The 14,089-nt window shown below is 35.3% G+C and overlaps 2 protein-coding genes across 2 annotated transcripts; one reads left to right on the forward strand and one right to left on the reverse strand.

Moving 5' to 3' along the window:
• Positions 1 to 2,474: 2,474 nt before the first annotated feature.
• LOC139855727 (uncharacterized) lies at positions 2,475 to 3,945 on the reverse strand. Its single transcript, XM_071844979.1, has one exon. It carries the CDS (start codon positions 3,813 to 3,815, stop codon positions 2,682 to 2,684), a length of 1,134 nt encoding a protein of 377 aa, XP_071701080.1. The 5' UTR covers positions 3,816 to 3,945; the 3' UTR covers positions 2,475 to 2,681.
• Positions 3,946 to 5,914: 1,969 nt separating this feature from the next.
• Positions 5,915 to 7,196, forward strand: LOC139854475 (transcription factor DYT1). The gene is made up of 4 exons (XM_071843778.1): positions 5,915 to 6,145; positions 6,262 to 6,435; positions 6,853 to 7,032; positions 7,116 to 7,196. Exons 1-4 carry the CDS (start codon positions 5,915 to 5,917, stop codon positions 7,194 to 7,196), a joined length of 666 nt encoding a protein of 221 aa, XP_071699879.1.
• Positions 7,197 to 14,089: the final 6,893 nt, after the last annotated feature.

Genomic DNA, 14,089 nt, shown 5'->3' on the forward strand with positions numbered 1-14,089 from the left:
TATTTGATTGATTAAAGTGGGATAAAAGACCAAAAAGATTTTTAATTTTAATTTTTACCTTGTTTTTATATTAATATTAAATTATTATTATAAATTTTTAAAACCAATATATTTAATTTTTTAAATATTTTTTTTAAAAAAAACTAATATTTTTTAATATAAGTTTGTAAAACTAATATATTTAAATATTAATAATATGAATTTTTAATTTTATGCATTTTAAATTTAAGTTTGGTGTGAATTTAAAAACAAAAATTTACTTTATTTCATTAAGTTAAAAATATGATTTCTAAAAATTCTTCGTGAGTTGAAGACTAGGTCGTTGAACCGAAATTGCTTTACCCAAGGGAGGGACGAGAAATTTTATTATCATTATTTTTAATCTTATTGATATAAAGTATGCCAAAAACATTTAAAAAATCCAAAAATCTTTGCTTTTAAAACAAATGCTTTAAAATGACAAATTTTAAAATTTTGGCGAGGGACGGACTAGGTAAACGTACCGAAACAACCTCGTCCTAAATAAAAAGGAAATCAAATTTTTAAAATTTATTAATTTTTGTTTTATTAGTTAAAGGTTTTTATTAAAAAAAAAAAAAGTAGATCCGTACTCGCGGAGCTAGAGAGGGACCCACATCCGCACTCGCGGAGTTGTGAAGTTCCAGAAAAAAATAAAACTGGTCGAACAGACCAGTTTGAACACACCCACACCCAATTTTCTGCGAAAAAACCCACAAAAACACTCTAAAAATCGCAAATTTTCACCGTTAATCATCAAATTTTTTGCTAAAATCATGTTGAGAAGGATCCTACCAAGAAGTTACTCAAGGAGATCGGTAATTTCTACATCTAAACACTCTTTAATTCGGATTTTTAGTGTTCTTGAATAAATTTATACCTAATTTGATTTTGATGATTTCTAGTTTAATTATGCTTAAATTGTTTGTGTATTATGCCTGTATAACCTAGATTGATGCTATTTAACATGATTAGAAGCCTTAAACTTCAATTTTTGAGTAATCTAGGGTTTGTGTTCTTGAGCAAAATTGGGGCTTTTTGATATAAACGGGTTATGGCCGAATTTTATTGTTAGATTATACTAAATTGAGTAGTGTAACATGTTTAGGTTGCTAAATGATCAAAAATATACATTTTTTTTAACGGCGGTTAGGAGTCACTGACAGGGCCTCGAACGCAATGTCAGAACACATGTACCTGATCATTTCCTTAGTCGAACTATTATAGTTCTACCATCCCCCAGGAGAAAACCCTGACGACGAATCCATATGAGCATCACATGTGGTAAAACCCCCTCGGGTGAAGTTCTCCGAGGCCCATGGAATGACGGGTAACAACAAGGAAAATTTTGCAGCAAGAGTGAGTCAAACACCTTGACCTCCCTGAAAAGTCAGGTCGTCACCACTACGCCAACTCGTTGTTTATTTTAAAATGTACTACATCTAAATATTGGTTGTCTTATTTTATCCAATCAACTATGTTTGTATCACTTGACTTCTGGTTATTTTTTCCTAGCTTCTAACTAGCGGTTACTTTTATCTAATCATTGCGATTAGAGTACCCATTGAAAGTTGTATATATTATCTTCTTAAGGTAAACCTATTATGCCAACAACACCTTTCAAAATATATAATAACTGTGTTTGTTTGACAAATGACATCGACTAAATCGGCTTTTTCGTCCTATAAAAAAAGGGCTACATAAGAGTCACATGGGCCTTCTTATACTGGATTGATATGAGCCTTGAAGTCCATAAACGTAAACAGAGTTCATCAAAACGAGATCTTTTTTAATTATAAAAAATGATATATGAATAATAAATAATCCTTATCCTTATAATACAATATAATAAATAATAATTACTGCTAACTGATAACAAGAGTAAAGTAATGTAAGTGTATTGAGTCATTTTACAATGTGCATTGCTTGTTTTTGTTACTTTATATTTGTGTATTTGCAACATGGTTCTGTGCAGATGTACCTAGCAAAGATGTATTTAGCAGGACAAAGTGAATCACCTGTTCGTATTTGTGAACACTGTAAAACTTTAGAAGAGGCACCATGTTTTGAAATGCAATATGAACACAAGATTAAAACCAAAAAAGGTAAGTTTTTTAGTTTATGTTTTAATACATATAGATACACATATACATATTGTTTGGCTTCTTACGTGGTTTGGAACTATACAACTGATCTAATTTACGATATTTGTTAGATGATGAATGAGTTCACATCATTGATTCTTAGCATGGATATTGGTAAACAAGATGTCTTAGCTGCTGTAAATAATCGGAGTCGTAACTTTGACTTTGACCACCTTCTTCGTATGGACGAGGAAACACCGTTTAGTAAAAAGATGATCGGGCACATGCTTTTGCAGGTGCACCATAAAAGTTTGAGTCTGATTGTAAAAGGGCACCGAAGAACAAGTTAACAAATTCAACCCGTAGTCTCGAGCCATTTTACTGTTTCGAGTTACAGCATAAAGAAACAAAACTCGCTACATGATCGCGAAAAAAAAAAAAAAAAAAAAAAAAAACTCAGAGGCATGTCATTGTTTTGGCTATCCCAATACAGTTTTGATTTAATGAAAATCATAACAATTAAAAGCAAATCTTGAAAACATCTGATTAGAGAAAAACACAATGAAAGTTCATACACTACTACTCCTCTGCAGGCATGGTCAGATTGTAACGTCTAAACTTATTCGAGTTTCCAATCCCTACAAGCTTCTTAGCTTCTTCAGTTTTCGATTCCTTAACCAATCCATCGATCACGAGTTGCATCACATTTGGATCCACAAGACACTTGTGTTCAATACTTTCCTTGTATAGTTCAACAGCCCAATCAAGATCAGCCATTTTACACGCCAACCGAATCAAAGCAGCAAACGTTGCTTTATTAGGAGTTGCATCACTTTGCATCAATTTAACATACCACTTTTTTGCTTCCTTCAAGTCACCATTGTTACAAAACCCGTTGATCACAGCATTGTAGCTAAACTCATCAGGCTTGAGATTTTTAGACCCCAATTCACCAAACAATTTAACAGCTTCAGTTATTTTCTTCTCTGAAACCAATCCAACCAACCTCGCGTTATAAGTTCTAATATCAGGAGAAATTTTAGCGTTCATAAACTTGGCCCAATACTTCTCCCCTTCAAGAAACCTCCCATTACCATAAAACCCGATAAGCAAAGTATTGTAAGTAATCAAATCCGGCTCCAAACCATTCTTCTCAATCTCACCGAACACAGAATCCGCTAGCTCAAATGACCCCATCTCACAAAAAGCCTTAATCGCAGTATTATACGAAACAATATCAGGTTTCACAGATATCTTCTCAGGTAACTCCCTGAAAAACTCATCAACCTTATCAAACTTCTTAGCATTAACACACGCACCAAGAAGCGCATTAAACGACTTAACAGTTTGCGGACATTTTCTCTCAGGCATTTCATCGAACACCTTGGAGGCATGATCAAACATGCCTGATTTCCCATACAAAGAAATCAATCTAACCGCGAAACCTTCTTTAGAAATCTCATGGTATTGTTTCTGATCCTCAAGAATTTCTTCAACCCATTTGAATTTCTTGGCGGAAGCAAGGCGGCGGACGGTGTTGGCGTAAACATTGGCTTGTTTACGAAATAAATGTGATTCTGATAACTTTTTGAATTTCTGTACGACCCTTTTGAGATTGCGTTCCTTGTAGAGGTCATCATAGATTGTGGATGTCGGTGGTGATTTGGAGACTGATGTTGAAAACGTACGGATGATTCGAGAAATGGTAGACATTTTTTATTGCAGCGGTGAATGAATGAATTAGTGAGCTAAAAAGATATAAATGCCGCTATTTGTTACAAGTATCGGCTACAGACTTAAACCCTAACACTGTTAACGAGTTCAATTTATGAAGAAAATGAAAAGTAAACATATAGAAAAAAAAAAATAAATAAAAATAAAATTTGGTGTTCTCCAAATTTATTGGGAGAGAAGGTGTAATTCATTAAATTCAACAATTTGTTTAAGGGTTAATAGCGCGACATATGTTGCGACAATCACATGTGATCGAATAATTTTTTTTCCAAAAAAGATTTTTTTTTTAAATTTAGAATGTTAAATACAATCAAATGTGATTGTAAAACGCAATGATATGTGATTCTGCATGTCAAATCTAATCACGTGTATTTTAAAACAAAATTCAAAATTTAAAAAAAAAAAGAAAAATTCAAATTTTTTAGGGTGAACATGGCACCCTAACTTGTTTAGGGTGTGACCCAGAGTAATAATGTTGGACCAAGTTCTACCCGTGGGATAATTCTTACGATGGTCAATGGATGATTTGGTAATGCCTAAGCCACCGAAATTTCCGTATATGCTTTTTATAACACGAACTCATACGGAGTTTTTTTCATTTAAACAGTGCCATCCATCAATTTTCTAGCAGTGGTCAATTCTTAGTTTTTAAAGAAACAACATTTAATCCACCTGTTTCATAAGGAGCGAGATTTTATCCCCCTTTAAGCAAGTAATTTTCCTTTTATCTGATGATACACCTCAAGAAAAATCCCATCGAATACTTTCCAACTTATATGAACAGGTGATTTAAAAGGTGAAAAATAATACAAAGGGACAGAGCTAAGTACCGACTTGATAAGCGTTAGTCTACCTCCAAAGGACAAGGATTTTGCTTTCCAGTCGGTTATTGAACTTCTCGATTATTGGAGACCAATTTTGTCGTTTTTTAATATTTGCGCCAATCGGGAGGCCTAGGTACGTGAAGGGCAAAGACCCTTCGTTACAGCCGAACTATGATGCAAGCGTACTGAGTTCATCTTTTGAGGTTCCAAAATCATACACACGACTTTTATTTAAATTTACTTTTAATCTCGATAAGTCTTCGAAGCATTTTAGGATTTTTAAAGTATTTTAAGACTTCAAGCTTTCCATTTCACGAAAATTATAGTGTCACCAGCGTATTGAAGATGTGAAACATTGATTTTATCATTCCCTATCTCAACACCTCGAATGATTCTATTATTTACAGCCGAGATCAAGAGGTAGTAGAGTCCTTCACTTGTGATAATAAAAAAGAAGAGTGAGTCGCCTTGTCTAACACCTCTTCTAGGATTAAATTGATTTGTGAAAGACCAGTTAATGAGAATCGAGATGGATGTTGATGTTAGACATGAGTGAATTCACTTAATCCATGTACAACTGAAACCCATGAATTTCATTAAATCGATGAGAAAATTTCCTACGAGTACAAAACTACGAATTATATTAAAAGACTAATTTTTTTATTTTTTATTTTTTATTTTTTGGAAAAAGAACGATAATCATAAGAGACATATACTAATAACTAATTAATGATATATTGTAAATACATGGTAACATATTAAGTGACTAATAATGGTGGGCATAATAAGCTATAAAGATATCGGCTAGCAAAACTTTACATGAAATTCTAGAATCATTTATAAGAATGTTCCAGGAAATATAAGTTATTATTGGATCCTCTACAGATTTACGTGATCACATTATATATTAGGCAGTAATTAAAAATACCTTAGAACTCTATAAATCATCCATCAATTTATATGTAGAAAATATCTCTTTTACATATATGACATTTCCTTAGTCTTAATTTGCAAGAACAAATGATTATTTGTGTACTGTTGGCAAGATTTGAGTTTCTTAACATCCCACAAACTTTTGACCAATAACAAGAAGATTCACTACCCCACCTCAAGCCAATGTGGTCCTTGTGACCCTTCAGTTAATTAACAAATTCCTTCATCAAATTCTTGCACAATCCCTCTATATAAATGTAATCTTTGACCACCGTTTTCCATATCACATAAAACTACATTTTTTTCTCGACTGATTCTGCAATGGCAGGGTATTCGAACCTTTTCGACGATATGTCTTCCGTTGTTGATGAAACCAACAGTAATAGAATTTGTAGAAACAGGAAGCATCGTCGTAACGATGATGATGATTATGATGATAATGGGAATGATGGAAAGTTCAAGTCGAAGAATCTTACCGCTGAAAGAAGGAGACGTGAAAAGCTCAAATCAAGGATGTTGGAATTACGTTCTGTAGTTCCAAACATAACAAATGCAATGATTCCAAACTATAATCTTTATTTTTATTATTTATTTATTTTTATTTCTTTGGTTACTAGAGTATTAGCTTTTGTCAATAGTTTTAAAACGGAAAACTTTGTTGATTTCAGTTGAACAAGGAAACTATAATTACTGATGCTATTGATTACATCAAGGAGCTTAGAATCTCTGTTACAAATCTTAGTAATCAACTTCTTGATATGGAAGCAGAAATGGCAAATGAACCGTCTTTTGAGATGATCCAAATTCGTCCCGAGGAAAACATGAAAAATTGGGGCATAGAGGTTAGACATCAACCATTGTAGCAATATCATCATTTTAAGCATGGACAATTACTCATGAAAATAATTCAAATCATGAACCATGAACACTACAACATATATTTGTTTTGAAAATTACTTAGTCGCTTAAATTATAAGTTAATTAAATTAATATTATGTATATATGATACATATGTTTAGTCTTGCAAGTTTGAGGTAATTAAAAAAGGAAAATAGGACTTCTAAAGTAGACCTTAGATATGTAACTAACTTTTGCACCACAAATGTGTGAAGAATTTTGAACAATGTTAGCTCCCCGGGAGTAATTCACTATACATTATGCTCCACTTTATTTTTGTAATTCACACACATTTAGGTTTACATAATTTGAATGGCAGTTGTTAATTAAGTGGGACTAAACTTGATGTTTGCTTGAATTAGTCGGAAGTAGTGGTGACTCGTATGGAAGAGAATAAGTTATGGGTGAAGATAGTTTTTGAGAAGAAACTCGGAGGCTTTACGAAACTGATTGAGGCAATTATAAGAATGCTTGGTGCTGAACTTGTTGATACTAATGTTACAACCACAAAAGGGGCGGTTCTTGTTACTTCTTGCATCATGGTATAGTAAATAAATTGTGTAACCTCATATGCATATTTTAAAGTAAATGATTTAGTTACTGATATGAAACATTTGTGCTGCAGGGAACTAATGGTAAAATACTTGTTGCAGAGAAGGTGCAAGAAATAATACTTGATACTATTGAAGCGATAAAACTCGAATGAAACCGTAGTTTACTAGTATGTTATTATATTAAATAATCAACCTATTGTTAGTCTGATTTTTATTTATCGGGGTTACTAAATGGACAAACACATTTAAACTTTGAAAATGTAAGGAAATTATAAAGCTCGAGGCACCGTGAAACTCTAGGTAACAGGTTCCAAGTATTTTATTTTTTAAAAAGCAAGATAGGATATATTAAAACCTCGGAAAATTACGAGTACGGATGCATACAACTAAATCTCGAGAGAATAGCTACGAAGCGGTTGCAAAGAACGCAACCTAAATAGGAAAATTACAAAACAGAACTAACAATTTAGATAGTCAATCGGATTATGCAACCACTCTAACCAAACGATCTTTGTTTTCTTTGACCTTCTTGAAATCCACTCAAAAGATTTGGTTTGAATCTCATTTAGTGCCATCGGTCCACTCCACGATTTACCATGGAAGACCATATTGTTTCGGTTCTTCCAAATGAGATAGACGGAAACCCACTCAACCGCTTGCCATATTTTTTTGCCCAAGGGTGTAGGATGGGACGGGCAATTTCCTCGAAGGATTTCACTGAGACTAAGATTTGTGAAGTGCCCGAAACCCCACCAATTGAAAACACGCACCCAAACACCCATTGAATGCTTACAGAAGATTAAGGAGTGTTCAATCGTTTCAATATCATCATCATAAAGAGGGCACCGAATAGTGTGTAAATCGACGCCCCTTTTGTCAAGTTCGCTTCTAACCGGTAGTCTTTTTTTGATTGCTCGCCACACGAATAGCTCGAGTTTCTTTGGTATAAAATTATTTCGGATTGTTTCTGAAACACCGGAGCCTGTTTGTAGAGTGACTTCATCCAGCAGTGTTGCGAGAGTTTTAACATCGAATATATTGTTGTTTCCAAGTGACCAAGACCAGCCATCACCTTCGCCTGATAAGTGTGTACTCGAAATCAGCAGCTCCAAATCAGTAAGTTCGCTCGCTGTTCGCCCCGTTGGTGCTCGAGACCAGTTCCACGCAGCCGTACCCGACGTGTTATTTCCCGAGATTCGATCTTTAATGAGACAATCCTTTTCAACTTCAACATAGTACAACCTCGAAAATCTCTCTTTGAGCTTGCTTCCTCCAATCCATAGATCATGCCAGAAGTAAGTCGATTCGCCATTACCGATAGTCTTCTTAAATGAGTTGCTAAAATCAATGTTGAGCTCGTCTATTGCCTTTCCTGCCAAAAAAATGTTATACCAAGTACCTATCGACGAGGAGCGAGGTGAGTCACTCCCCGTCAATAGGCCACCACAAGAACCGTGAATACTTCGAATAATTTTAACCCAAAGCGCATCGGTTTCGGTTTTAAACCTCCTCCACCATTTCCCAAGTAAAGCAAGGTTTTTTACTTTTTAGAGACCCGATGTTTAGCCCCCCATTCCCATAGGTTGTGATAACGTTTTCCCATTTAACGCAATTTATTTTAGAACCCGAATCGGCCCCGCCCCAGAAAAAGAACGCCTTACACTCTCGAGAACCTTTAACACACAATTCGGAGCACGGAAGAGTGAGAAATAATACAATGGAAGACTAGAGAGGACCGATTTAATAAGAACCAAACGACCACCATATGACAACAATCTCATTCTCCACCCCGAAAGTTTAGACTTGAATTTTTCAATCATAACACTCCAATCATTAAGTTTTTTCATATTAGATCCAATAGGGAGACCGAGGTATGTAAAGGGGAATTGTCCCGCTTGGCAACCAACCCGACTTGCCACCACACCCAAATCACTCGAATTAACACCAATTCCGTGCACGAAACTTTTGTGATAATTTAATTTCAACCCGGAAGCGAGTTCGAACCATCCAATTAGATTTTGTAGACTAACAATATTTTCTACACCCCAGTCACCAATGAATATGGTATCATCCGCGTATTATAGGTGGGATAGAGGAATTTTATCATGTCCGACTTCGATACCTTTAAAAAGCCCCCTTTCGATGGCCGCCTTGGTCATGATGTTTAGTCCTTCCGTCGCTAAAATGAATAAAACCGGTGAAAGAGGATCTCCTTGTCTTACCCCACGTTCCAAGGAAAATTCATTCGTAGGTGAGTCGTTTACAAGAATGGATATAGATGCCGAACTAAGACATGAGTATATCCATTTCCGCCATTTACACCCAAACCCCATGCACTTCATAACATCTAAGAGAAAATCCCAATTGAGACAATCAAAAGCTTTTTCGAAATCGACTTTAAAGTGCATACTTTTTAACCGATTACTTCTCACAAAATTGATAGTTTCATTTACAACCAACACCCCGTCAAGAATAAATTGATTCTTTAGAAATGCACTTTGTTCCGACCCAACAATATCCGGAATGATTTTCTGAAGTCTATTTGAAAGGATTTTCGCGATTATTTTGTAGTAGCTACCAATTAGACTAATGGGCAAAAATTGTTTAAGGAAATGGGATCGATTTTCCTTGGGACCAACGTTACGAATGAAGCATTACAACCCTTAGAAAACTCACCCTTTTTCCAGAACCACGATAAGGCATTAATGAGATCAACCTTGATAACTTCCCAAAACTTTTTGAAAAATCTAAAATTGAAACCATCCGGGCCTGGTGCCTTTGTGCTACCACACTCAAAAATCGCATCGTGAATTTCCTTCTCATCAAAATTCGATTCAAGAATTACGGCCACAGAAGGGGAAATGGATGGATACACAAGGTCTTCGAGACTTGGTCTATCAGAGTTGACTTCTTCCAAACTTTTTTTGAAATGTGAGAACGCTTCATTTTTAATGTCGCAAGGCTTGCCATTCCATACCTCGTTTATCTTTAGACCCCGAATATTGTTAACATTGTTTCGCCTACGAATAACCGAGTGAAAAATTTAGTATTTTCATCCCCCTCTACACACCATTTCACCCGGGACTTTTGTTTCAACATATCGGCTTTTAGATTTTCTTTTTCAACCCACACTTTTCTAGCATTTTTCCAAGCCAACAGATCCGAGGGTCCCAAGTTGCATGTTTCTGCTTGCAATTCAAGTCTATTAGCCGTGGCTTTTGCTAATTCAATCTCAGTTTCAATCGATTCAAACTTAGACTTGCTCCAATTTTTTATCCCCATTTTAACATTTTTGAGTTTGTTTCTAAAAACACAATCCTTCCTGCTAATATTCGGAACCACCGTATCCCAAGCTTCACGAATGATTTCGGATATACCTTCATCATTAAGCCAAGCATAAAAAATTTTAAAGGGTTTCGGGCCAAAATACCTTTCATCATCCTTTAGGACAATGGGGCAATGATCCGAGAAGGTCCGATCAAGAATTGTTGCGGTAAGATCCTTCCAGAGATGCAAAAATTTATCGGAAACCAGAAACCTATCGAGTTTGCTATACTTGACTCCGTCATCACTAACCCACGTAAAGTTCCTCCCACCCATAGGTATTTCAATCAGTCGAGCGTCATTTATAAAGTCGTTAAAACGTTTCGCCATATACTCTAAAAATTCACATTTAAATATTTCCGATTAGGCACACACTTCATTAAAATCCCCGCACATAACCATTCTTCATCATTAGACGTAACAAGCTTAAGAAGATCATCCCACAATTTATGTTTTCGGGCATCGTCATGAGGCCCGTAAACATTTACGATATTTACATTACAATCAAGATGTCGCCATTTACCCTTAACCCCAATGACACAGTCGAAGGATATAACACTTTCTGCCTTGAATTGACTAGTATCCCAAATTAGCAACTGCCCCCCCCCCCCAACCCGAATTTCCATACCATTTCACGTTGGACAAAATCACAATCAACGGAACCCCAAAGGTCTTCAACCTAGTTTCGAGTGATGGTTATTTAACATCGTTTCTTGAAAAGCACAGAACAAGGGTTTTTCTTTTTGCAGTAGATTTTTCACATCCCCGATTTTATTTACCCGATTACCACTCCCAAAACCACACAAATTAAGAGAGATAGTCTTCATAATTAACTAAAAAATAACAAGAAAATAGTAGGATGAAAGCTTACAAAGGAGGGGTATCCCTCTTTTTCCATTTGAGACCAAGTTTGTCTCCATAAACTCGAATCCCAATTGGAATGCCAGGCTGACTAGTAGCTTCGTCACCCATTTGAATTGAAGTTTGCCTAGATGAAGAGGACACATAAGTAGATTTACCTTTAACCCTACACGAGGAACGGGTAGATTTGATTGGTGGGACGACACACCGCATAGTGTGTTTGATGTTCATCATACGAGAAGAGGTTTTCCATTTGTGAATGTTGGACCAACAACAATCTTTCTTTCCAAGCCCCTTGCATTGACTACAAGACGAAGAGGAGTTAACTTTCGAGTTCTTTTGTAATTTGGCAGGAGGTGGGGGATTTAGGGAGGTAACAGGATCGTTTGTAGGTAAATGGGTACGAGAACGAGTAGGGGGTGGGCCGGTGGTGGGCTACAAGGAAACAATGGGGGTTGGGCTGAAATGGGGTGGAATGGGTTAATGTCGATAGGGGAGCCTAGGGAAGGTTTATGGCCTGGGGAGTGGGGTGGGGATTGGACTATTTGACTTGGAGAGACAGTTGGTAATGGGATATGCCCAACAAAGGTGTCTTTTACAGAGTGTGGGCTAAAATTGATTGGACCTTGATCAGGTAGGTTTGAGGTATTAGGGCTCAAAGGTGTAGAAGGTGATAGGTCGTCATTGCATGGGGAGTCAGCCTCGACAGCACGTGTGTTGGAATTAGCATCGCCGTTTGATGAACACGCCTCCTCGTCATTGATTTCTTCCTGGAAAAGTTGCTTGATCCCGATGAAATTGGATTCTTCAACTTCTAATTGTTTTTTCCTGGCCGTTGCTGGATCCGGCATGTCCGCCATTTTTTTCGGTATCAAGGTTTTGATTATCGATAAGGTTTAGGAAACTATCAACATCAGACATATAGTCATCATCGTCCAGATCATCATCGTCTGAGTTTTCAAAAGTATCATGAAATGTCCCGTTCTTATTGATTAAAAACGTTCCATATTAATTGATTTCGTTGCGAGGTTTTGACCTCTATATGAGACGTTTTTCAAAGACTGCATTCATTTTAAAACAAACCATAACCTTTATTTCATCAATAAAGGTTTAAAAAGCTTTACGTAGATTATCAAATAATGATAATCTAAAATATCCTGTTTACACACGACCATTACATAATGGTTTACAATACAAATATATTACAACAAAATAAGTTTCTTGAATGCAGTTTTTACACAATATCATACAAACATGGACTCCAAATCTCGTCCTTATTCAAGTATGCGACAGCGGAAGCTCTTAATAATCACCTGAGAATAAACATGCTTAAAACGTCAACAAAAATGTTGGTGAGTTATAGGTTTAACCTACATATATCAAATCATAATAATAGACCACAAGATTTCATATTTCAATACACATCCCATACATAGAGATAAAAGTCATTCATATGGTGAACACCTGGTAACCGACATTAACAAGATGCATATGTAAGAATATCCACATCATTCCGGGACACCCTTCGGATATGATATAAATTTCGAAGTACTAAAGCATCCGGTACTTTGGATGGGGTCTGTTAGGCCCAATAGATCTATCTTTAGGATTCGCGTCAATTAGGGTGTCTGTCCCCTAATTCTTAGATTACCAGACTTAATAAAAAGGGGCATATTCGATTTCAATAATTCAACCATAGAATGTAGTTTCACGTACTTGTGTCTATTTTGTAAATCATTTATAAAACCTGCATGTATTCTCATCCCAAAAATATTAGATTTTAAAAGTGGGACTATAACTCACTTTCACAGATTTTTACTTCGTCGGGAAGTAAGACTTGGCCACTGGTTGATTCATGAACCTATAACAATATATACATATATATCAAAGTATGTTCAAAATATATTTACAACACTTTTAATATATTTTGATGTTTTAAGTTTATTAAGTCAGCTGTCCTCGTTAGTAACCTACAACTAGTTGTCCACAATTAGATGTACAGAAATAAATCGATAAATATTATCTTGAATCAATCCACGACCCAGTGTATACGTATCTCAGTATTGATCACAACTCAAACCATATATATTTTGGAATCAACCCCAACCCTGTATAGCTAACTCCAACATTCACATATAGAGTGTCTATGGTTGTTCCGAAATATATATAGATGTGTCAACATGATAGGTCGAAACATTGTATACGTGTCTATGGTATCTCAAGATTACATAATATACAATACAAGTTGATTAAGTTATGGTTGGAATAAATTTGTTACCAATTTTCACGTAGCTAAAATGAGAAAAATTATCCAATCTTGTTTTACCCATAACTTCTTCATTTTAAATCCGTTTTGAATCAAATTGCTATGGTTTCATATTGAACTCTATTTTATGAATCTAAATAGAAAAAGTATAGGTTTATAGTCGGAAAAATAAGTTACAAGTCTTTTTTATAAAGGTAGTCATTTCAGTCGAAAGAACGACGTCTAGATGACCATTTTAGAAAACATACTTCCACTTTGAGTTTAACCATAATTTTTGGATATAGTTTCATGTTCATAATAAAAATCATTTTCTCAGAATAACAACTTTTAAATTAAAGTTTATCATAGTTTTTAATTAACTAACCCAAAACAGCCCGCGGTGTTACTACGACGGCGTAAATCCGATTTTACGGTGTTTTTTGTGTTTCCAGGTTTTAAATCATTAAGTTAGCATATCATATAGATATAGAACATGTGTTTAGTTGATTTTAAAAGTCAAGTTAGAAGGATTAACTTTTGTTTGCGAACAAGTTTAAAATTAACTAAACTATGTTCTAGTGATTACAAGTTTAAACCTTCGAATAAGATAGCTTT

The sequence above is a fragment of the Rutidosis leptorrhynchoides genome, chromosome 6, assembly GCF_046630445.1.
Source record: "Rutidosis leptorrhynchoides isolate AG116_Rl617_1_P2 chromosome 6, CSIRO_AGI_Rlap_v1, whole genome shotgun sequence".
Taxonomy (NCBI): Eukaryota; Viridiplantae; Streptophyta; class Magnoliopsida; order Asterales; family Asteraceae; genus Rutidosis; species Rutidosis leptorrhynchoides.